The sequence below is a fragment of the Oreochromis aureus genome, linkage group 7, assembly GCF_013358895.1.
Source record: "Oreochromis aureus strain Israel breed Guangdong linkage group 7, ZZ_aureus, whole genome shotgun sequence".
Classification (NCBI taxonomy): Eukaryota; Metazoa; Chordata; class Actinopteri; order Cichliformes; family Cichlidae; genus Oreochromis; species Oreochromis aureus.
This window is the reverse complement of record NC_052948.1, coordinates 60,248,047-60,273,904: the sequence shown is the minus strand read 5'-3', so window position 1 is coordinate 60,273,904 and position 25,858 is coordinate 60,248,047. Positions and strand designations below refer to the sequence as shown.

At 41.2% G+C, this 25,858-nt stretch overlaps 1 protein-coding gene across 3 annotated transcripts in view; it reads left to right on the top strand.

Annotated features, from left to right (window-relative positions):
* tead1a (TEA domain family member 1a) overlaps positions 1–22,030 on the top strand; it is a 49,468-nt gene extending 27,438 nt beyond the window's left edge. For 2 of the 3 annotated variants that reach the window (XM_039614847.1, XM_039614848.1), the window contains exons 3-12: positions 695–759; positions 3,051–3,113; positions 6,206–6,337; positions 6,546–6,595; positions 7,978–8,039; positions 10,318–10,445; positions 12,221–12,394; positions 14,824–14,925; positions 15,405–15,516; positions 17,179–22,030. In XM_039614847.1, the coding sequence (XP_039470781.1) occupies positions 695–759; positions 3,051–3,113; positions 6,206–6,337; positions 6,546–6,595; positions 7,978–8,039; positions 10,318–10,445; positions 12,221–12,394; positions 14,824–14,925; positions 15,405–15,516; positions 17,179–17,375 (1,085 nt within the window). In that variant the 3' untranslated portion in view covers positions 17,376–22,030. Of the gene's footprint in view, positions 1–694; positions 760–3,050; positions 3,114–6,205; positions 6,338–6,545; positions 6,596–7,977; positions 8,040–10,317; positions 10,446–12,220; positions 12,395–14,823; positions 14,965–15,363; positions 15,517–17,178 lie in introns of all 3 variants that reach the window. The other variant, XM_031738323.2, reaches the window with a different exon arrangement.
* The last annotated feature ends 3,828 nt before the right edge of the window (positions 22,031–25,858 follow it).

The following is a 25,858-nucleotide window of genomic DNA, read 5'->3' as shown; positions in this document are numbered from 1 at the left end:
AAATAAAATTACAGTCAAATTACATAATTTCCCGAAATCTGTAAAATGGTCTGTCGTCTTTAATTCCTAAGGACTGTAAAGCTGTAATGTAGCCAGGCTGAGCAGGCCTAAGTTAATATGTGCAAACGACCCCCCCCCCCCCCCCTTAACAGTTTCTCTGGATGTAAAAGTTGTGTTTTTCTGCTTTGTTTCTCACTGCCTCCCTCTCCCTGGCTAATCTATACTAGCCAGGTCATGCTGAGTCTGCTGTGCTCCCCATTGAATGGGTTGAATTATTCAGCATCGTAAGCGTGCGTGCGTGCGTGTCTTTATGTGTGAGTGTATGTGTGCACGCGTAAACACGGGTACAGCTGGCCTGCTGGCTCCTTTAATCAGGGGACGGCCGGTCCGCATGAATGCCTGTATTGTTGGGTCATGTGTATTCAGGGCCGTGGCGTGTGTGATTTTGTGTGCATGTGTGTATGTGTGGACGGCTCAACGGGGGTATCGGTGATTACAGCGTTTCTATGTGAAACTGCACGTCAACCGGGCCGCTGGGTCAACAGCTCTAAATCAGCCACTAAGTTGTTTGTCAGGGTCACATGATTTCTGCGTGCGATTGCCCTCGTAAACGAAAGACCGGTCAAATGGGGTTTAACATGCATGTGGGCATGCATAATGTTTCATTACTATGTTCTGTGTCTTGTGCCTCCAGGTCGAAACGAGCTGATAGCCAGATACATCAAACTCCGAACGGGGAAGACGCGAACAAGGAAACAGGTAATAATGAGAGTGCGCTTTAAATCCAGTCATGCCGCCTACAGTATGGATCGCCACGTATCCCATTATACAAAGAATAGCTTCGAAAAAAAAGATCTCCAACTGTCAGAAAAAGCACAGATATTTAAAGAATATTGTTTCCCCGATCAAGAGAAGACTACATTACTGAGGTTAAATAAAGTTAATATATTATATGTATAATTATTTCCTCTTTAGTGTATCTTTACCTTTGTATTATTGCAGCTGTTGATTCAGCAGTGCAACAAAAGCCCATTCAGGTGCAGCTACAGTCAGTCACTCAGTGTTGGGGAGTAATGGAATACATGTACCTGCGTTACGTATTTAAAATGCAAAATATGAGTAACTGTATTACAGTTACTGTTTAAAAAGGTAGTATTCAGAATACAGTTACTTTGTTGAAATGAATGGATTACACAGCAGTCTTTTCCTGTTTCATCTGTTAGGCTGTGGCCTCTCTATTTTTGGTAATTCCACGCCGGTGGAAACCCAAACAAAACACGCATTAAGAGGCTCTAATGCCAGTGTCTCAATCTCGCGGCCCATGTCACCTCTACTTGCGGCCTGCATAATGGCGTGAAGAAATATTTTTAAAAATTATTATTCAAAAATTATTTAATATGAAGGCAATAGGAGAGGCAGAGTGTTACAGGTATCGCCTTAAAGAATGCAGCATCATGGGCGGTGTAGTCCGTGCTGCAAGGAGACTGGACCGCCATACCTGTTATGTGTCTGTGAGCGAGGGAGGAAGAAAAAGGAGAGTCGAAAAGTACGAGTTGTCACCGACCAGAAACGGGAGCTGGAAGCATGTAAATATAATAATAACCACAGCAGCCAAAAAGAGTGCCTGACGAGCCCAGTTGTAAGTGAGCTATTAAGACTCGACTGTACACTTTTTTCGTGTTTTTCTCCGAAACAATAAGTTCCGTTGGAGCAGCCTTTCAACGCCTCTCTCTGTCTCTCGCTAGCAAAGTTGATCCAGACAACAAAGTAAAGCTAGTTTTCTGCTACGAGCCCGACACGAACCCTGTGTATTAGCCAGAGGTCCCTTTACTACGGTTCGGAGCCGCGGACCTGTTTTATATACGCGCGGAATAGTTTCCTGTACAAGATCTGCAAAAAGTGCAGCCTTACCTAATGTCCACCCTCCTGTTAGTCTTTTATATTAAGATTTAAAAATCTAGTTGGTATTGGTATGGCGAGTAGCCTTCACTAATAGTAATAAATCACACAGTTATAGTACATTCATGTAGTTGTACAAAGCTTGATAATATATGAAGTAATCCAAAGTATTCAGAATACGTTACTCTCATTGAGTAATGTAACGGAATACGTTACAAAATACGTTTTGGGGCATGTATTCTGTAATCTGTAGTGGAATACATTTTAAAAGTAACCTTCCAACACTGGTCATGCTGGTTACTGATCCTGATTTTACTTGTATCAGTGTTACCTCGAGGTAAAGATGTGTGTGCTTAGTAAAGCTCTGGTAAGTGTGATAGTGCAGCTGTAGCTGTAAGCCAGCATTCACAAGCTAACCTCTGATGTAACTATAACTGTAGTTTTACTGACAACCAACTATCCTTTTATATTATATACACATGCATTTTGGACCTCATATTGTTGACTATGGTTATGTTCCATTGATGGATTTTAATTGGAGTATATGTGTATTATGTTATATTGTGTGCCATATATAATGTGTTTATTCTGCAGTTTCATTTCATTTTAACATAACGGTCGTCCACTCAAATTAACTGTGTTGGAAAGTGTTGTGTTTGTTGTCACAACAACCAAATGTGACATCTTCTCTGTGCTACTAGAAAGGATGAGGCGAAACCAGGACCGTATTGTCCGACTAACTGCCCAGCATCAGCAGCTGCGCTACTGTTACAAGTTGAGCAATGATATAAATACAGGAGAATTATAAATGATACCACCCGTCTGTTTAGAAACACTAACTGGGTGTCTGCATTTTTATGTATTTTTTAATTATTGCATGTCAGTGAAGTGTAATCTTAGTATCTGAGCTCTTGGCCCGTGTTCCCAGGTGTCTTTTTGCTTGCTCAAAAGATGTGCATAGATGGGTCTATTCACTGTTGTCAGGGGAGGTGTGTGTGTGTGTGTGTGTGTGTGCACCCTTCCAGTGTAGCAACAGTCCTTTCATAACCATGGCAACTCACTGTTTGGTCCTTCCTCCTCTCTTTCCTACCCTTCAACCCCTCCTTCACTTTGTCCTCTACTCTCGTCTCCTCTCCTCTCCTCTCCTCCAGGTATCCAGTCACATCCAAGTCTTGGCCCGAAGAAAATCCAGGGAGTTTCAGTCCAAACTAAAGGTAAGAGACCGCACCTCTGCTGCTCAGGAAGTGTTGCTGTTTTTTCTTTTCCAGTTTGTTTGCTATAAACACAGCTGATTAGTGAGGATTAGCTGTGATGACTACAGTGGATGAACAGAGTGAAAAAAGCGTCATCTACAGAACTGCAAACAGATTTTTCTATGTTATCACTAAGAAATGTAATGAAAGAAAAATCACTTTTTAAAATTTTGAGTTTGTTGAACTGAGTCTCTGAAGCTGTCCTGAAGAAGCAGTGGGAATCTGTGGCTGGCTGCTTTGCTCTTTGCTTGTTAACGTGAAGCTATAGCTGGGAGGACACCAGTTTCCTAGGTGTATAATTATGTCTGTTTAGGTTTTTCACTCTCTCATGTTTCCTCCTCCTCTTCCTGTCATTCTCTTGTATCCATACATTATTTTGTCCTTGTCCTCTTTCCTCTCTCCCTTCCTCTTCCTCTCTCTCACTCCGAGTCTGTTAATCTCGTGTCCTTAGTATCTTGTCCTTCTTTCCCCCCTCTTTCTTCTTCTTCCTCACAGTTGGTTGTAATTAACTTTATGTAAAGCAACAAGGGAGCGCTTGTTTTCCGAGAAGAGCAGTCGGAATGAGAACAAAGTCAGGGCTGAATTGATGTTTGCTATCATAAAAGAAACAACAGATGGTTAATTAAAGTTTATAGTAAAGGTTATTAGAATTCATATAGATCCTTTTGTTGATGATACACTATATGTTTAGGAAACACATTTGTGCACACACGAAATTGCTTAAGTGCAGTGTAGCACAGTGATATTATGGACAAGCTTACTGATACGGGTAGTGCCCCTTTAGCATGCCTCTAGTGTTGCTTTCTGATTGATTGATTTATTGATTGATTTTTTTACCCCCCTTAACAATTTTCTAATTGGTTACACATCCAATGACAAAAAGCTTCTAGTGGGGTATAAGTGATGATTGAGAGGAAGTACTTCTTTATGTGTCTATACATTTATTTCAATTCTTGAATATTATACCTTTTTAACCCACAAATAAGTCAGTAATTGTCAACAAAGGTGATGGAAAGACCTCTTTAACTATAGATAATCTTACATGAGATCACGCCACTGATGATGCTTGCAAGTTCTTGGGCTGTACATGTTTTATAACAGACATACATGTGTGTATATATGAGTCCCAAAACAAAAATATGGAGCTGTAAATGAGCGCCGCAGGTCTCCTATAAATCGACTGTGTGACAGTGGCATGTTTCCACCTAATCTCGTCGCCACATGGCCTTCTTGAAGAGCTGCATGCATCTCTTACGTGACTGTAACGTGTGACATGATTAACTGTGTATATGGATGGTTCTTATGGCCAAAAGGTTGTATGACAGTCTTTGGAGTAAAATGAAGCCTTGACCACATGATTAGCCGGGCATTAGGTCACAGAGCCTGTCACTAATCCATTAAAATGAATTGACCTGTAGCCCCTGAAGGTTTTAATATTGATTATAGCAGTGCCTGTAGTTCTCTCAGGATCACTTTAGCCAAAATAGGATTGTTATTCCATCTGCACTAATTTATACATGGAAGACCTGAAGCCTTCTAGGTGCCCCCCTAACAGAACCTAGAAGCCACCTGTGAGATTGATTAGGCCAGAAATGGTATGAAATGGGTTGCAAAGTAGCTTGTAGGGCAGGCAGCAACTGTATGCAGGTATCATAACACATGCAAGATTTCCCAATTAGTTGTAAAGATGATTATCAGCTTAACCGTCAGCGTACATGGGCAGGGATTGAGATCGACTGAGCTACCGGTACTGCTGGCTGAGCTTGATCTTTTGTTCTGCCAAAACTAATGCTCAGGCGAGTTTCGGTGGAGTTTGTCGTCTTTGCCGCCTTCTGTGCTTAACACGGGGCGGCACTCTTGACCATTTAGAAAATCGAAATATTGTAGAAAAATGAGAAGAATGTGAGCTCGGTGTAGATCACATCCCAGACCATGAGACCATTCAAGATACAAGATAATCAGATCCTCCACGCCTAGGTGTGTCTGCTGTCCGAGCAACATTTGCTGCCTCGCAGTTTTAATACGTTTTCTGATCTATTAAAAATCAAACTACGTAGGCGACGCTTTGTGTGGATTTCACAATACTTCCTCATTCAACAGGGACAGGATCATTGGTGATTTTGAAGGAATGAGTTGAGGTCAAGGTGGTTATCATACCCATATGGCTCCTGGTATTTAATATGAAAATCCAGCATGATTCCCATTTCAGTGCCTCCTATAATGTTATTACCTCCCCTAGGAGGAGAGATTTCTCTCAGTGCCAATTAACTTGAGTGAAGCAGCCAATTAGTGATTCTCCAGCTATGGCAGTGGCTCTAATTCCATTTCTTTCAGCTGTTTCATGAGTTTCATGCTGCCTTTTTGTTCACGTTATAAATAAGCCCACATCATCAAGCTTATAAATCTGCTATATGTTATCGTTTGCCCCGAGGCAGCAGCTCTGATCAGCAATGTTCACCGTGCCGTCTGAAGCACATTCAGCTCTGCTGTACACTTTGTGCTCGCCGCTCACCACTCATGTCGCCATGATTTTCCCTCGAGGCCACAAGCAGCATCACCACACCCAAATGACACGCACAAAAAGACAAAGCCCTGTCCCCTGAATCGCTCTGAAACGTCACACGGACAGTTTTTCGCAAAGCAAGAGATTTAGATATGAAAGAATGTAGCCTGACCCTGATAAGGAAGACGGGTGTGAAAGAAGCTCGTGTAATTGTTCGCTTGGAGCTACACGGTGTTTTATTGGCAAATGAGCCGCTACATGTTGGGCAGTTTACTTAAATTGCTGTACGTTAATTTGCGCAATCAAAAAGTAGCAGGGAAGTGGCAGCCTGATCACATCCAGTCACACAGGGACAGTGTTTTCCCCTCAAGCTTTAATATTTAGTCATATTTAAGATTCCATTAGTCAAGACAATTCAGATTCTTCTTCTTAATTTCAGAAATTTTCCGGCTTTTTATGACTCACTGCTGATCTGCACAAGCTGCACGGTAATGACAATGTTCAGAGGAATGACGATGTTAATGAGTGTGTGGTGTTTGTTTACGTGCAGGACCAGAATGCCAAGGAGAAAGCTCTGCAGAGCATCTCCTCCATGTCCTCTGCTCAGATCGTCTCAGCCACGGCCATACACAGCAAGCTGCTGCCCGGGATAGTCCGTGCCAGCTTCCCTGCTAATGCACAGGTAATACTCGCGCACACACGTGCATACATACATGCATAGATACACAGATGTGCTGTATTTATTCTCTGTGAATAAATACAGGGAGTAGTAGATGAACAGAAATAAAGCAATGTGAAGTGGCAGTGCACAAAAAACATGCAGAGATTGCATTGCATGCATGGTTTGCATTCTCAGTCCAGTGTATTAATGTGCATGTGTGTACTTTCAGCTGTGGCAGGGGATGATTCCTGGAGGACAGTCCAGCTCCACCACAGAAGAGTGAGTCGCAGTCACCTTTCACGTTCTCCTCCAACTTTTACACGTTACCTTACATGTTTTCTCTTTTGTCCATGCTTATACAACTGCAAACTATCGTGCATATTATGCCCTTTTGTAGTAAAATAAAATAACAGCGACTGGTCTGCAGGTGTGGGATAGAATTTGAGAAATAACTTGAGATCAATTCACGAATTTATGGAAAGATTGTAATGATTTGAAAGTAAAATCTGTTGATAAAGTTAAGAATTCACAAGCAAACACTAAGCTGTCAGTTCTCCCAAATCAGCGTATTGTTTTCTTCTGAATAGGCCCGATTTACAGCACCGTGAAGCCGGGATGCTTCTGATAGTATGCTCAGTGTGGTAATTTACAGGTCATTCTAAAATCACGGGTAATTTCTTATGGCTTAATCCGATTGCTAAGAAGGCTAGAATTTGATTAGTTCATCCACTGGAGGCATAACACATGTCAAGCACCAGCAGCAGCACTGGTGTGAAGAGGTTGTTACACCTTTGCAAAGTAACACAATATAGTTCGTTGACCAAGAGAAAAAAAGACCTATTTTTTCTCCCCAAATCTATGAGACGTCTTCTAAATTTGTAATTTTTTTACATCCTAAACTGCTCTGTAATTTCCATTTTCACCTACAGTGGCCATACTAACCACTAACTGTACTAACCACAGTGAAACATGCACTTTGTTTCATTTAAGTGAACTTGTAAACCCTTACATCAGGAGTTTTTCACTCCTCTGGCTGTAGACATTATTACTGAGTACTCGCTATGTTTTTGAAATGTCAGACAGGGTTCATCCCATTTACTACTAAGTGCTTTTTGAAATATGACAAGCCAGAACTCAAACACACAAAGATTTCTCAGTCTTGTCAGGCTGGATTTGGCTTAAAGTTATTGATGCATTTTTTTTTTGTAGCAGACAGAATCATCACAAGAGTCTCGCAGACACATCCAGATGCACGCAATCAGAATAAATAAATGGATGTTTAAACAAGGGGACAATTCAGAAGTCATAAATCTGATTAGTTTGCAGGACTGACACCTGGAATCTTCCAATTTCTTAGAAAATAACGGTAAATTTTATTTCCAGCATGTTTAAGCTGGTTTCTTGGCCTAGTTTCCGTTCACATGGCTAGCTGCATCAAGTTCAAACGCGCTTTTCATTTCATCACCTGCTGCTCTTACGTGCCCGTGAGATGATGATAATGGTCGGAAATAGGGCTGGTATAGCTTTTACTGAACTCGGAGCTGCTCTTGATCTCTGTGCTTCTACTGCTGTTCATACAAGACACACAGCAGACTTCCTCGCTGTATAATGTAAGTACAGTGACAATGCTTCCTTTCTGCTTCTGTCTCTGTTTCTCTCAGCATCAAGCCTTTCTCTCAGCAAGCCTACTCTGTGCAGACAGCAGGGACCACCACGATCTCAGGTGAGACGGACCACAGCGCAATTATCTTCTTTTTTTAAAGCGGACTCGCAGTCCTGTCTCCTGCCATTTAGACCGCTGCCTCACTACAGGATGGTTTTTGAATCTGTCTGAACACCTGGGTCTCCAGTACTCCCGCTTTTGTATCGTGAAGAGGTCGTGAGAGGGAAAAGGTGCCAATCTGACTTTTCTTACATCATCTGTGCTAAAAGTTTGTGTTGCTTCTTCTAGAAGCAGCTTTGAAAATATCAGGTGGAAAGTGCAATTCCTGGGAAAATTGCACTTTGATTGCTTGGCATAGCTTTTGCAGCTTGCGTGCAGCTGCTGCGGCTGTCTATTTACTGGCTGAAAATGCTAGTAATTTTAATCTTGGAGCCATATAGCCTTCAATACAAGGGGGTAGCAGGATAGCAAGCAGTGCTCATTTGGTCCTGTCAACTTAAAAACTCTGTGTAACCTCAGAAAACCATTACCATTAATGACCTCCATTGCCGCTGAGTGAACTCCAGTGTTGAGGACATTAGTGTGCAGCTCGTGCTCACACATTGACTATTACTGCAAAAAGTAAACTTATACATCTGCCATTAAACAGCTGGAAAGCTAGCCAGATAGAAATATCCCTCAGATATGATTTCGCTGCCGATAATGTTAGCAAGAAATATAACTATACCCAGCGACGTGTCCATAATGTAGTCCTGCTCACACCGAAGTTGGTTCCTCTTGTTAAATTACAACCTGTATCCAGAGGAGGTGCAGAGCTGCTTTGAGTCTACAGTCTTATGAACCACATCAGAGGACATTATTAGTTCGACTGGCTGCATCAAGGAATGGATCCAATTTTGTGACGATACGAGCCAGGCCTCTATGCTACTTTGAGAACAAGCCTTGGATACGTAGTGACCTGAAAGAAATGGTAAATGGACTGTACTTGTTTTCTATTCAATTTAAGCCCTTGGTGTTTTTCTACTACAAGCCTCATTCACACACACATTCACATAAGTGCTTTTTCTTTGCCTAACTTTGAAAAAAAGATGCATCAGGATAACTCAGGGTTCAGTATCTCGCCCGAGGATACTTGACATGCAGGTGCCAGAGGAGCCAGGGATCGAACCACTTTTCCAATGAGTAGACAAACCGCTCTACCTCCTGAGCCGCAGCCATCCACAAAAACTGCTTAGTAAAAAGAAGAAACCCTTTAAGGTGGCAGAAGAAGTGAACTCCCGGAGGAGAGTGAGAGTCCACGTAAGGGTGAAGCTGACGAAATGCTGGAGGCCACACTCGACCACAAGAGATGTGTGGCGAGGAATGAACAACGTCACTGAGGTTAAGATGACAGACAAGCGGCGCACAGCCAGGAGAGACAAATGAGATGAACAGTTTCTTCAGCAGGTTTAGGTTTAGTCTGGCCTCGGCTCACCATCGCTACACCACTGACTCACCAGGCTGATGGTACCAACTGAGAAAGTTGGAGGTGGTCTCATTTTTAATATTTTTATCAACCTAATTTTTATATTACAATCCTATCAAACGATAAAAAACTAATGAAATGACAAAAGTTGGTTTTATTGGCTGACCTGCTGATTGCACACACCTTGTTAGCTTTGCTGTTTCAGAGTGTCCTCTCAAATGTGGAACAGGGCACCCAAACTAACGAGTTCCTTAGTGTGTGCTTGACTTGGAAAAGTTAAAATTTGACAGTTTGTCAGAAAATTAGGTAACCACGGCCACTGGAAATACCCCAAACATCTCGTATCTTTTATCCACTCATGACAAATCAGAAAAAGACTGAGGCAGAGCTGAGCCAGTCACGTGACTGACCACAGATGAGGTCAACAAAAGCTACATTTCATGAATTTAAGAAGGCACCGTGTCACTTGGCTCACCCGGCACTGTTGAGCTTCCTCTCTTTAATGACCCTCTGAGGTCTCGGCCAAATTGTAAATTTGCCTCAGAGTGGATGATGGGGCGTGCCAGTTACAATAGCATGAAACTAAGTGACGAGAGTAGCGAGGTTTTTGAAAATGGAGCGAGGTGAGTTTTGAGGCAGCAATCGGGGGTCTCGCTGTGGCCCCTGCATTGTTACCCCTTTACATATACTGTTGTTCACCGCTTTTTAGTGCCTCGCCTTTACCTCAGCCCGCCTTTGTCCTCGGGCCTCCAGTAATGGCTTAAATTTTTACACGTTTGCATTACTGCTAACCCCGTTAAAAAGCACGATTGCACATGATGCAGTGGTGAAGTGGGGTTAAATGGTGTGTGTGTGTGTGTGTGTGTTGTCAAGGCTATGAACCTCCCAGTGCAGCCCAAACGCACCGAGAGCCGGCATGGCAGGGTCGCTCCATCGGCACCACCAAACTACGACTGGTGGAGTTTTCATCTTTCCTGGAGACACAGAGGGACCAGGAGGCAGTGAGTTACTCCGCACACATGCACACTTATCCAGCACCAGACTACAATAAGCACTCCCTATTGTCCCATAAACAGAGATGACAGATAACCCCACAGCAGAGAACCGCGTTAAAGCCCTTTGTGTGTCGCCTAGTATGAATAACCTTTGTAAAGCTCTATCTCTCTGTCTGCTCAGTCTATCTGTCATCCTGCCACGCTGCGTACTCACTGCCATTTTTCTACCTTGGGCTCATAGACAGCTGGCATTCATCTTGTTGCTTTTTGTTTGCTTAGTGGGAAAAAAACTGTTGTATAGTGACTTTGAAATAGATTCTGTTGTCAAACGGCATCATGTTTCCTGCATCATTTACATTAGTGGGAATAAATGGAGTCCTTAAATGTAGATCCATCCCACTGAAGTCAAATTTAACATGCAGATTTATCAGTAGACAAAGACAAAGTTGGGCAAAAATGCAGAAAATTATGTATTTTTTTTAACCAACCAGACTAGGAGATCTTTCTATAAAGTTTTTTGCCCTCTGTGATCTGTATCGCTGGCCAATATTGCATTAAACTGTATGATTTATTGTGCTGCAAAGCCAAACAAACTCACACCCAGTCTAAAAAAAAAGCAGGTCAGAGTTTTTAAGGAGAACAGGCCAGTAAAGGGCCGTGGTTCTGCTCTGAAACTGGTCAGTGGGAGTAAGCCAGTAAAATCTCTATTTGAGTTTAGAAATAGAAATTTGAAGTTTGCTTTCAACATAAGCGTATTAATCAGCAGCTTAGATGGATACTGAGATTACAGTTGAATTATTAGCAGTTTATCCCTCAGTTTAATTTTGTAGTTTTAGCCATAACTTCTAGCGGCCATGCCTGCATTCAGTTTATTATAATTGATAAAACCTGACTTAAATTTAATGATTAAATGATAACGAGGGTTCCTGATCTTTTGGACAAAGACGGTTTTTGCAGCTTTGCCTCTGCAGCGACTGCAGCGTTTGACTAAATCAAACAATGAAGATCTGACTGAAGTGCTTTCAGCTTTAATTCAGGAGGATTAACAAAAAATTTGCATTAAATGTTGAGGAATTACAGCCATTTATACACAATCTTGTTTTCAGAGGCTCAAAGGTAATATGAGGATTTTTTCACTGCCTGGATGAAAGTCATTTGCAGTCTGCCTGAAGTGGAGAACCCATGGACACCATCAAATGTTTCCTCCCTTGAGATGCTCTGCTAGACCTTTACTGCAGCCTCTTTCAGTGGCTGCTTGTTTGGGTGTTTTCTCTGCCTTTAGTTTTATATTCAGTAACTGAACAACATGATCTGCTGGGTTGAGATCAGAGCTGGAGATTGAAAAATATCTGGGTTTTTTGGGTCTTCGGGGGGAGAGAGTAGATTCTCAAGCACCCCCTGTCTGGATTTCCATTAATGGAGGCGTCTCTTGGTTGCAGACCTTGACAACCTCCGTGAACGGTAGCGTCTCAATTCATGCTGAGAGTGTTCTGACTGTGTTTCATGTCGATAAGTTGTTTTTCTAAACCATGGAGATAATTCTGTCATGCACTTTAAATGACTTCCGTGGTCTTGTTGGCTTTTGGTTGTGCTGCGATGACGTGCAGTCTTTCTGTTTAACTATGCACCAGATTGCTGATCTGTCCAAGTTTATATTTTTCTGTTTCTCTGTTAGGTTCAAAATTCCAGTGAAAAGTTATAGCAGGATCCTAGAAGTAACCCAGTGTGTTTATCTCCACATTTCTCGCCTCCGTCTGATTCAAACTTTTCTCTCTTCTCAGTACAACAAGCACCTTTTTGTGCACATCAGCCAGAGCAGCCTGAGCTACAGTGATCCGCTGCTGGAGTGTGTGGACATCCGGCAAATCTACGACAAGTTCCCCGAGAAGAAGGGAGGTCTGAAGGAGCTGTTTGATAAGGGCCCACAAAACGCCTTCTACCTGATCAAGTTCTGGGTGAGCAGACAAACTTTTAATCAGTTTCCTGTTTACTTGAGGTTTTTTTTTCCAGTACCTGTCAAAATATCCTAAAAATATTTCTGGACTAAGGTTAATGTTTTTTCCCTTTTGCTCCTGAAAATGCTTTCTGCCCCCACCCAGGGAAAGTTCCTATATTTTTCTATGCAGCACTTTGTGTGTGTGTGTGTGTGTGTGTGTGTGTGTGTGTGTGTGTGTGTGTGTGTGTGTGTGTGTGTGTGTGTGTGTGTGTGTGTGTGTGTGTGTGTGTGTGAGAGTTCCATCTGTCCACCCGGAATATGGAGGTGGTGGGTTGATGAAAGCGCAGACGCTTTGTTTGAACACCTGCTCACCTCCCGACTCACAGGTAGCTGTTTTCACCTGTGTGTGTGTGTGTGTGCTGACTTTACTGTCCTTTCTCAGAACTCCTCTGTACCATAGGACTTCCAAAAATCCGACTCTCAAACTAATAATTTGTAGCCACTAAAAAAAAAAAGTCAATAACAAAAAACCCAGTAAGATGACAATAATTGGATCTAAGTGGGCGGATGCTTTCAGCTATTGTGTTCCTGTTCTTTGGAACAAGCTACTCTCTTCTCAGTTACATGTGTGCATACATTCAACAACAGACCCCAAACCTTTTTATTTACACAGATCTTCACTTAATAGGCGTTGGCGTTGTTTTGTTTTGCAGCTTTGACTGCCTTAAGGCATTGCAAACCTACACAGGTTTTTATGTCTCTATCTTCTGCGTCAGGTGGATCGAGTTTACATGTAATGAAATGTGATCTATAGATAAAAACGTCTTTGTCATTTGCAATATGAATTAAGTGTGTGTATAGGTGCAGTGAGTAATTTTTCTTAGAACCATCTCAGATGAATGGGTCAATTAAAGTAATCACATTTGGTGATTGACAAACTGAGCTGTTGGATGCTTTCAGTGCTCACGGTGGAAAAACATACTGGCTTTTATCTTCATGTTTTCAGACAGTGCTTCAGTCTGATGATGCTATGTCATAGTTATAATGCTGTAGGATTGTGGTGGTCTTTGGGTTGATGTTCTGTTACCGTGTGACTACATTGAACTGTTAGTCGCTAATCAGAGTAGCTAAAATCCTTGCCTTGAGAAGTAAACTAAAGTGGATATTGTGTAATTCTTTTTAACCACAAGCATTTCGAATTGGATATCGGATGTTGTCACAGCCCTAGTTTGTAAGCAAGTTAGCTTAGTAGCAGTCACACTGATTTGCTAGCTAGATGAGCTAATGTTACAGCAGATTATTTATTCTCGACACCTTTTCCTCTTTCCGTCATTGTCATAAACGTAATTCTAAAATGACACCATCCTCTGTGCATGTGTTGCACTTGCACAGCTTCAACATGAGCAGAAATCCAAGGCTTCCTGTTACTTGCAGCTGCTAAGCTCCGTGACTGGAGAACTCCTGTTCTGGGGTGGGGCTGGTCAACCGACAAAATCACTGTGAGGTGAGGAGGTTGTTGGACAGTAGAAATAATCCAGGAGAGGACAGGAGCCTGCAGGCTTGTGAAGTGGTGAGGTGTGCTTGCAGCATGCGAACAAACAAAGAGTGTGTGTGTGTCATGTAGAGAGCCTTCCCTTGAATTTAATTAAAAAGCTCTCAGATCTACCACAATGGAGTGTGTTTCTGATAATCTGCAGCTTTAATAGAGCACGGTTTGATGTTTGTGTGCACGTGAATGGATGTAAATGTAAGTGAGTAAGCATATGGTGTTTGTGTTTGTGTTCTCTGAGCCCCGAGACACACGGCGCTCCTCAGAGGACTCATTACAAACAGTACAAACCCTTCCCTGCTCCTCCCTGCCTGCAATCCAGGTGCAGCGTGTTCTCTCCGCTCTGATTAAACATTTTTCTGCTTCAACTTCGGTCGCACAAAGTTGAATAAGAAAATGCTCTGTTCTTCTGTTTCTCCCCTGTACCTGCCTCTTTCCTGTCTCATAAAACACCTGCATAAAGGTTTGGTTCAAATAAAAAACAAACAAATGTGGATGTTGTAAAATGTGGGAATTGACCTTTACAACAATGCATTTTTTCTTCTTCTAAGGATTACACTACAAATTGCGTTTTAACTGTTTTATGAGGTGATTAAGGAGATAGACATGCATATGCAAGGTTTCAGAACATTTTAGTGCCCAACTAAAACAGCACTTTGCACTGATCTATGGAGGAAGAGTACTTCATGTAATGAAAAATAAGCTTGCACATTGCATTTTCACGTCAGTTTCAGCATCATAATCATGGATCTGCTTGTCCTCTGGAGACCTTTTATGGTGCAGTACCAGCAGAGGGCACTGTTGGCAAACTTTAGCTTCAGAAAAGCAACAGGACTAAATATGTGCTTGTTTTCCGTGACTTGATGTTCGTGTTGTCGTCTTTGCTCTGTGGTTTCCAGGCGGACCTGAATTATAATGTGCAGGACGACCCGGCAGCCTTCTACGGTGTGACCAGCCAGTACGAGAGCTCGGAGAACATGACAATCACCTGCTCCACCAAGGTCTGCTCTTTTGGCAAGCAGGTGGTTGAGAAGGTTGAGGTGAGGACTGAGGATAACTGCTAAATAGAAACATTTTGGGTTTATGCACACAGCAGGTGATTTTTGTGTGAAAAAATATTGATACTTGCAATCTATAATTAATGTTTTAAATGTCCTGTAACTCCCTATGTGGGCTTTAAAACCACCGCATCCCTCATTTTCTTCACTTCAAGCCCCCGATGGCATCAAATAATCCTTTATGACACTAGCAAAAATTATTATGTCAGGCCTGACAGTTTTCCACAGCTGCACATAATGTTACACAACCATTTTCAAAGGCTGAGCTTTTCACTAGAAAGCTGCTTTTGATGTGTAAAACTGATGGAGGTGCCTTTCATTGGTGCGTTGTGTAATATTATTTGGCTAAAGCATCTTCCTTTGCTTCCCCCGCTCTCACAGACAGAGTACGCGAGGTTTGAAAACGGGCGTTTTGTCTACAGAATCAGTCGTTCCCCGATGTGCGAATACATGATCAACTTCATCCACAAGCTCAAACACCTGCCGGAGAAATACATGATGAACAGCGTGCTGGAGAACTTCACTATTTTGCTGGTGAGGGCAGACACTGTGTCTCTCTGTGTGCTGTAGTGTTTATGTTATGCAAATATATATTTACCACCTTCCTTCTCTCGATGGGTGAAAATGTTACACTAAAATTCAGTTAATCTAAGTCTGGGATCTCTCTTCTGCTTTTCCTCCTTCTGTGTTATATTGTTACTGTTATCATGGCTAATGCTTATTTTAAACATGAAGCTTCAAATAATGAGGTCAACATATGTACAGTTAATCCCCACGAGATAAAAGCTCAGGTTTCATCCTGTCTTAAAACTGAGTTTTTTAACTCTTAGACCTCTGTGATGGTGGAGTCATAATAGAGGTTATATCCTTAATATGATCATCTCATGCTGACAGCCAATCAGTAGAAAGTTGGATTACAGAGAGGGAGGTCTTAAAGGGAGAAGAGCTAAAACCGCTTGCTTCAGAGAGTGGATGAGGTATAGACTGTATATAAAAGATGTACAGTGTGGCATTAATGACGGACCCGACCACAGGCTTGTGCTTTTAAGCATCTCTTTATTAACTCGCTTGCTGTTAAACACACACGAACGGCCTCAGCTCTCCCGCTGCCAGCCGCACACATCACCAACAACAACAATAACCCAGGACCCAGTGCAGATCTTCAAGCCGACGAGGCGTGACTGCCGATGCCGTGCAGGTGCGTCCATCTCCCCTGCAACGGCACCACAGACCACGCCCCGCCACATACAGATTCTAGGTCTGGAAAAGGAATGGAACATCAAAATGTATTCAAGCTGGTTGCAAAGAGGAGTATATTAAGATCCTACTTGCCATCAAACACACGGGAGGATAAGGCAGGGAAGGTGATAGGACAGTTCTTACAACATGAGCTTCCAGTGTGTCTCAGTTTCCCAGGCAGACTGACCCCTCCCTCATCATGTCTGGTTTCAAAATGGGAAGGTGACAGCGGTGAAAAAGCTTAGCTCAAGACTTCACAACAGGACTTCACTAGTCAGCATCTGTGTTGACCTGCTTTTATATACAGTCTATGGAATGAACTTGGAGGTAGCACCAAGATCCAGTACAAGATAAATAAGAGTGATTTTGAGCTAATGCAAAGCCACCCTAGTGGAGTCCAAGAATAAAAACATGAAACTGGAAATGAGCAGAGTAGGTCCCCTTTAACACCAGCTGGTGCCAGGTCTCTGTGACACTACATTCACTGGGAATAGATAATGAGAATCTTCTTCAGCGTCTGTGCAGAGCTCTCGCTGCTACTTTAACCACCTTTTTGCAAAAATCACACGACCCAAAAACAAATGGGATTAACCAAACTCCGATTTACTCCCTAAACCAGCACCTTCAGTGTGCTTGTAAAAGACTCAGTGGCACCTTTCTACATTGGTAGACCTTATAAAGTGCACTTAAACACGTTTTGTTCAGGTGCTGTACTTGTTTCATGTGCTTTGTATAAGCATATTGTCTTCTATATCCTACAGCTGTGAATACATGTTGAAACATTAGCTGTTGCCTTAAGGAAGATAAGAGTTTACTTGTAGTATATGTAGTATATTGAAGTATACTTGTAGTACAGTTACTGGACTGAAGGCGCAATGATCTTGAATGATATATGTATACGAGTGTGCTTGTCCTTGACCCCTTGTGTGTTCGTCATTCCCGTGTGTGTGTTTCCAGGTGGTGAGCAACAGAGACACTCAGGAAACGTTGCTGTGTATGGCGTGTGTGTTCGAGGTGTCCAACAACGAGCATGGAGCACAGCACCACATCTACCGACTCATCAAGGAATAACACACACACATATACACACTCACGTTGAAACACATGTATGGCCTTTGCTTGGTGTTTTTTTTTTTTTTTTCCCTTTTTTGTGACATCAGAGCTAAAAATGTGTCTAAAAATTTGTTTCAGCCAAACAAATTCGTGAAAAAAATAAAAAGGCTGCATTTTCACTGAAAATAACTGGGGTAAAAAGTATTTTTTGTAATTAACGCCAGATATGACACAGGATGCTGCAGAAACCTCCTCAACAGGAGCATATCCACACTAACTCCAAACCTGGTGATCGGTAGCTCATTAGCTATAATGATAATAAAAAAAAGCACAGTGGCAGTGCAGCCATAAAAAAAAGCATCAGAATCGACCTGGTGCATTTCCCCAAGAACACCCTGACTCTGATATCACCAGGGGATGTCACGTCTCCACTAATTGGTTCCTTCTTCTCTTTCTCCCAGTTTTTTTTTCTTTTCTCTCTGTTTTTTTCCCTTTGCTGTCTTGATGATGGAAATGAAAGTGGTGTTTCTGTCATGGGTTTTGGTGAAAGTCGACCCAGGGAGAAGAAAGAAAGAGAGGGGGAGATTTAAAAAAAACAACAAGAAACAGAGAGAGAGCGAGATCTCATAATTCCCCGGTGACAAAAGTGCGTGTGTGTGTTATCTGTCAGGAAACTGACAGGCGCTGAAGGTCAGACCCTGTGTATCATCAATAAGCAGAGAAAGCTGGAGGAAATAACACTACTGCATTATCATATAGTAGAATATAGAGGTGGATTTGTACAGATGGACACTGCAAATTGTGTGAGCTGAATTCTTATACAAGAGGTTTGTCCCAAAGAAAAAGAAATCAAATTTTTACCTTTTTGTATGTTTTCTTTACAAAAAAAGAAAAGAAAAAAATGTTCTAAACTTTGGGGAGTTGTTTATTGATAATAGCATAGAGATTCTATTTTAATTCCACAATCACTATCTAAACCTTATGTTAATAATAAGAAACTATAAGTGAAATTGAACAATTCAGGTAGCTTTTTTGTGCAACAGGTGACTCTTTATTTAGCTTAAAAGACTCTAACAAAATTATAATCCTCAAGATTTCAGAATCCTGTTTTGTGGGCTTTTATTGTGAAGCAGCAGCTGTAGGAAATGCCAGCTCTGTGGGAGAACGGCAAACTGACGTCACGGAGACGTAATTAGAAATGCTAAAACTGGATTCCATAAACGGATTCAACGTGGAATTGCAGGCTTCATCCCAAACCGTGACAGCTGTCACACAGAGGGGTGATTAACGGATAGAAATGTGATTACAAACTATGATCAACTATTAATATGAGCTTGCAGATCTTAAGGATTATAATCGGAAGCATACTCTGGTCTACTGAAAAGCACTGTGAATTTTAAACCTTATACATTGCCATTCATGGTGTACACGTAGGGAAAAAAGTTTTACCGCTGTTTTTATCGTGTAAATTACTTTTGCAACTTAAAGGGGACCTATTGTGTTCATTTCCATATTTTCTTTCTTTTAGTCTCCTAGAGTAGCTTTGCATGCGTCACAGTTCAAAATAATCCTCCTTTATCTTATTTTGGTCCTTGATGTAGCCCTTCAGTTCAATGTCTGAGTCGGCCTCCCATTATTAAACCGAACTTCTTCTAATTGGCTACTACCTGCAAACAGAAGGCTCAGCAGGTGGGCGGGACTTTTGTACACATGTCCAGAGCTGACATTAAAGAGGTTTTTTTTGTTTTTGTTGTTGTTTTTTTGCTATCTGAAGCAGATACCTGAGCTTTTGGTCCACATATTATTTAAAATTTTGGCCTAGTTTATTCCAAGTGTCCACCATTTTAACTTTATATATGATGGAAAACAAGGAGAAGCATAATAAGTCCCCTTTAATGTTATCCTAGTTAAGTGTGATGACCATGCCCATACAAGCAAGCCTGAATATTACATCCATATTTAGATGGGACAGCCCTGACCAGAAGCATTCTCACCTCAGTGTCAGGGTTATTTTAACTCTAGATGACACAGTTCCCCTCAACCACTACAACACAGTTTTTTTCTGGTTATATAATATTTAAAAAGTAATTTATGAATTTTAAAAAACCAAAAACTCTCGATGGAGTGTACTGTAGCAGGTGTCGTCTGGTGGTTTGTCTGTGTCATGCCCAGCAGCATGAAGTGCCTTTGGCTGGAAACAGCATTAGACATTTCTATTGTGTTTCCCAAAAGTCCTGATAATTTGATGTTGTAGTTGGTGCATGGGACAAAAAAACAAAAACATTTTATTGTACAGGAACATTTTGGTCCCACATGCCTCAGTTTTCTGTGTCCTGGGGTCAGTTTATCCAAATTCCATGTAAAAGTGGTTCTTTAATTTAATTTGTGGACAGTCCTGATTAATTTTTTTATTTTTTTCTGATGTCTTTGGGATAAATTCTTGTTCATGTGGTATCTATTGGCAGTATTTATTCCATGTATTTGCATTTGTTTATTACATGTGTGACGGATTCATGTAGAGAGAGCTTGTGCACTAGATATTACCTGGGGCCTCGTTCATAAAATGCAACTGTTTGGACTTGTCACTGTTTGGACGACCTGCTCTTACAAACCTGCTGTAGAATCATTTTGATTATCTGTTTTCTATAGAAGCTGTTAAAAGTAGTGGATGCCATCAGTTAACTTTTACAACTTTAATATCTCTCTGTCCGACACAGCTACAGCTAGCAGGTTAGCTTAGCTTAGCATAGCAATGAAAGCAAGTGGAAACAGTACTCATAATCCCCTCTAAAGCTAGCAAATTCAGATATTATATTTGGTTTGTTTGGTATGATTAAAAACAAACCGTATAGTCAAGTTATGCAGTTTAAAAAATAAGAAGAAATGCTAAAAGTCGACCAGCTCTCAAATCATCTTGTCTTGTTATATATTCACATATCTATAGCTGGTTAGCTTAGCTTAGCTTACCCATATAGACAGAATGCAGTCCTGTTTAATTAGCTTTTGCAGATTTTCTGCAAGTTTGGCCCGTATTCCCAACCACGGGTGTTTGGAAGGCTAGTTTTAAAAAGTAATAAATTAATGAAGTTAAAACTGAGTCAGACTGCCTGCTCTCAGACTTGTTCCAGCAGTCCAGACGTACTTTTGAGAAGTAGGCAGTTTTACTTTTAGCTTTGCTGTTTCCACTTGTTTTCATGGTGTGATAAACTCATGGCATTAGCAGCTTTCACACAACAAACCGAACAAGAAATGTATTTGTTAGAGTGCCAAACTGATTCTTTAAAGTTAGACTGAAAAGGCAGCTATAAGCTACACTGACTAGGTTTACCGATTCATCTGGATAAGCTTCTTTCACTTGGAATTAAAATCCGTGATTTGTAACTCATTGCAGCTCTTAAAGATTTCTTTTTTTGTTTACATGTGGGAGTCTGTTTAAACACTAGAAGGTCGGAAAAATGAATGCATGTGAATGAATGAGGCCCAGAGGTTTTTATGTTTTAATAAGAAAACCTTGATACCGTGATGTTGGTCGAAAATGCTTTGCGGTGTCCGGAAGATCCAGTAACTTGTAGGAACTTCAAACCTGAAATGACACATCTTTGCTTAGAAATGGCCAGCTTTTCAAAATTTAGCCTCAACAAGTTATGACTCATACGTGATTCACGTCTCCTGCCTTTGTGCTGAAATGGATTAGTGTTTTTCCAAAACCACTAGGTTTTGACTCTGTTAAACTAAAGACCCCTGTGGGTGTCTGTCGGGATTACAAACCACGCTTTCCCCCCTCACACTCATGAATCATCCCGCTAGGAAATTCCCCTGCTCTTTACTTTCCCAGACTTGTGGCTCACACTCCAGTATTTGTTGTTTGTAGACCGAACACTAGGCCTTCCTGCAGGAGGATGGACACGTAATGTGCAAGTGACAGCCCAACAGACAGCTGCAGCTATGACCCTCTGTCCAAACAGTATCTAGCACCTGCTTACCAAAGACAGTCATGTGACACAAAGTAAAGAGGAAAGTGATTTATTAAAGCTCGCTTAATGAACATTAAAAAAAAAAAAAAAAATCAAACATGGACGCCCCTTACCGTCTTGGCTGTCAGGAAAAGGCTCCTTCAAACTGTGACTCATTAAAATGCTCTAACTGTCCGTTAAACATTACAAGGACTCAGCTGCACAGCTTAGCTGTTAACTGTCCATTTGCTATAATCAGCTGGAGAATATGTGGTGACAATGAAATAACACTAAAGCAGTGAAGTCTAAAAGGTCGTTCAAAAGGTCACAAAGTCCAGTGAAGCACTGAGTTTTTCAGTCATCGTCGTCTGTGTTGTTAATGTCGTCTTGTATGTGCAAGTTGGATATTATCTTCTATTACGGATCACGTGAGGCGCAGAAATCCTATCTGTAATCAATTCCAAAATGGCCTTGAATCTTTTTCGCTCCGGTGCAGCACGCGTGTGTCGTGCACCGAGGGGTTTTTGATAAGGTGCTTTGTATAAAAGTGACAATAACGTTTATTACAGATGTTGTGTATATCTTTGATATTCTAATGTTTATCCTATTTTGTGAAGAGAGTACATTTAGGAGAAATCCAAAAGCTAGTAATGTGTGTCTATTGGTACTGCACAGGGTCTGATCTTTGCTTTGTAACTTTCTCCCCCCTCATGGCTAAAGGTATGTTAGATATTTTCTAGCTTTGTAGAGACTTTGTACGCATATGCTATTCAGTTTAAATAAATGGTCAGTTCTAAACTGTGCTTGTGGGTTTTGTCTTTTCTCATTAGTCTCATCTCTGAACTTGCTCATGTTGTTGTCATTAATTAATTTAGCTTGAATGCATTCACATGGTACATGTAGAATTCTTCTTTGCATACAGAATAGCAACGGGAGGTTTCAGCAGAGCTGTTATAGTTTTGTACTTTCTAATTAGTTTTATTGTCATTTCATTTTAAGTATTTAGAAACTTGAATATTTATAGGAAATAACACAGGTCTACCAAGCAGACGAAGCTTTGTCGACAGTGGTGACTGCAATATTTAAAGCTTAACCCGTTTTTGTAACCTTTTGATAAAATTCAGGATTGAGGTTAATCAATTCATTATTATGATAAGTTGACTCTGTCATTAAACCTCCCACAGCATTAACAGACACGCTGTTTAAAACTTCAGTTTTTAGGAGTTTGCTTTCAAAAAAGCTTTGATACATCAAAAGAAACCAACTAAACCCTCCCATATAAGACTTCCGTATAAAAATGTGAAACTTTACTGTAAAATATGTTGTATGTTTACAGTCCTGTGCAGAAAACTGTTGTCAGGAACTAATTTCCCTTTAGCAGTTCGAGCCAATGAACTAGACGTCTTGACCATGTAGAGCCTTTTTGGTTAATTGCACCAAGAATCCATTCAAGAAGATTTTTAATCCAGTTTTTGTGTTTACCACACCGACTGACTATGAACTCAAGAACTGTTCACATATATTTCTTGTGAAGCTCAAACTGTATCGATGCATAGCTCGCACGCAAACACACAAAACATGCAAATCAGCCCTGAGCCATCTGGAGTTTAAAAAGGCTAAGAAAGTAACTGTATAGTATACTAATTATACTTGAGCAGTCTTTTCAAGTACTTGTACCCTGTTTAATTATTGCAATTATTTTTTAGCTGCCAGCGTCAGCTCAAAACAAAACTGAAGAACAGCTAATATATGTTGAAACCTTTTTGTTGTTCTTCACATGAATTTTACTCCACATTAAAGTTAGAACTTCCTTATAGCCACATATCAGCACTAATCCCTGCGCTAATTAAAAAGACAGCTACAAACAATTTTCACATTCCTGTGCTTTTGCACAATGAATTTCAAGTAATCTGCTTCAAATGATTGTGGCTGACAAGATTTCATTGTGTTTCTGTTCCTGTTGTACAGATCAATGGAGAATATATGGATTAAGTAACCACACATGACAGGCAAGTGTAATATGATTGTAGCAACGCATTACCTCCAACACTGTTTAAGACTTTAGGATTTTACAGGAAACAATGGAAGTCTTTGGCACTGACAATTTTTAATCACATAGTGAAGAGGCTATGAGATGCTGTATCTTAGAGACCTATCAGGATGACCTCTTAATTTCTGTGCCCCTTGCCAATGGTCAGTACATTTTCTTTAGCTGTATATGATTAACAGTCAATAACGCAGCCAATCAGAATCGCATAACAAAACAAAACAGTCCTGCATCTGGATCCACAATTCCAGATGTAGCTTAGAGACAGAGTGAACTTCAGCCATGCAGTTTCCTTTAAAAACACCAGAGGGAGCTCTACTCAAAGAAATGCATGAAACTGGATTTGCTCTGCATGAACTATTACTTTTAAGAATTTGTTAGAAACAAATGCATAAAGATTTTTGTTCACATTATTAAGACAATGATTCATTTGTTTTAAACCATAAAAAGTTTGTATTTAACAGAGGCTTTATCCATAACTGAGCTCAACTACAAGATTTTATTTTTCATCAACAGTGAACGTGACTTTTTGGGGAATAAAATGTTTTTCATGCTACAGCTGGCTTTGTGGGCATATTTGTTGTGGTGAGACTGGAAACTCCAAACCTCTGACAGCCAATAACAAGTCTGCAGGTCACACACAGACAGACACAGACACAGTGACCTCACAGGAAACAAGATCCAAGATAAGAAAAACATTCTGAGTTATCATGCATCCCAGACGCAGAGCCCACAGTCCTCTTAATCCAAATCTACTGTTTGCAACGCATGCCCAGAACGTATGTGAACATGCTTCTGTGTCCAGTAAGTGCGCACACTCACATGCCTTAATGCGTGTGCGTGTGTTCATGTTCCCAGATGGTTTCCTAAGCAGTTATTTTACCAACAAACCCGGCCTGATGTATTACTCCTGACAGTGCTCAAACAGACTAATGGTGCCTGCTGGGGATCAACGCTTGCCATCAATACAATATGTTCACTACCACACACACCAAAACACTCTTAATGCACATAAATCCTTTTACGAGTTTGGTCGACCATATTCTGTCCTGAAATAGTTGAAAGAGCCGATTATGGGATCAGACGCTATATGAGGACCCTGCGGGGTGTAATAGATGGATTTCCTTCTGCTTTTTACTCAATCCAGCTGAGCTCTAAAACATTCAGCTCTGTGGAGATTATGAAGATGAAACTGAGTAACAATGCATACTGCAGTCTTAACACGGCTGAGCTTCAGCAGTGGTTTAGCTCAGTCCGAGTGCCTCTCTGCTCGTAACCTCAACTCTAGCTCTCTCTGTCTTGTGCGGGACACAGTGAGCACAGCCAAAAGACTGAAGGTTCTGCTCTGTGCTTACCTTGAGATTGTGCTAACCTAATGAGGCAGACAAAAAACACAAAAAAAATCTAATCTCATAACTGCAGACAAAACAGAAAAAAAAAGTCAAAACATGAAATTCCAGCTCGCCAGAAATTATAATGACAAGTCTTGCAGTTACCCTCATAGTCTTTAGATGATAAGTATTTGAGTTAAAATAAATAAACCAAACATTAAATATGTGGACGGTCATGAGCCAGTTTCCATTTCTGAGCAAATGCACAAACTGCAAACTGGTATCTCGCTCAGTCAGCCTGAGGAAGAGAAAGTGAGAGGAGCTGGTGGGGCTGCTGGATAATCTCCTGAGCTCAACCTGCACAGGTGTGCTGCATGGCTGAGCAGGTCAGCTCCACCCACCCACCACGAAGAAAGAGAAGACAAGAGGCCCACTCTGTGCTGCCCTCCCACTCCTGAGACATAAATAGAGCACATCAGTCTATTTACATTGTGAAAAAACAGGACAATATGGAATTATGTTAAAATATTTTGCATGTGCCTGACCTGACACCCCCTTCCAAACACTCCAGCGTCTGTGAACAGATTCACAGTGAAAAGTGAAGAGGGCTGCATAATCTGACGTGTTTCTCGTCAGTTGTTGTTAAGACTTTGAAATATTATAGCGCATTTTGGCAACTACACCCCTTTCACCGCCTTTTGCTGACCTGAGAGATGTTTTACGCACTAAAGTGAAAAAAATAAATCTGTGCCTTATTACGTATGACAGAGTCCAACATGACGGCTCTATTTCCAACCGAACTTAATAACTGTTGATTATTTGACATCCCAGATATCAAGTTTGACTCCACTGCAGTTCTCATGTAGACCAGACTGAGCTCAAGAATAAAACCCGTGACATTAATAAAAAATACTACAGAGCTCTAAGCAAACGTGGATAACAGCGGTGACTTTTAACCTTGTAAACACACCGGCCCATAGGTTATTAAGTCACGCACGGAATTAGTTTGATAAGTGTGTTTCAGACAGTTATCAGGAGGGAACTTTGTCTTAACCCTCAGTACCGACTTTCTACTTTACAAAGGCTGGCATATCAGTCCAGATTACCTTTGTTATCAAGAGTTAGAAAGAGTGTGTGTGTGTGTGTGTGTGTGTGTGTGTGTGTGTGTGTGTGTGTGTGTGTGTGTGTGTGTGTGTGTGTGAATGTGTGTGTGTGTAAGTGAGAGAGAGGGGGCAAGAGAGAGAGAGAGAGGA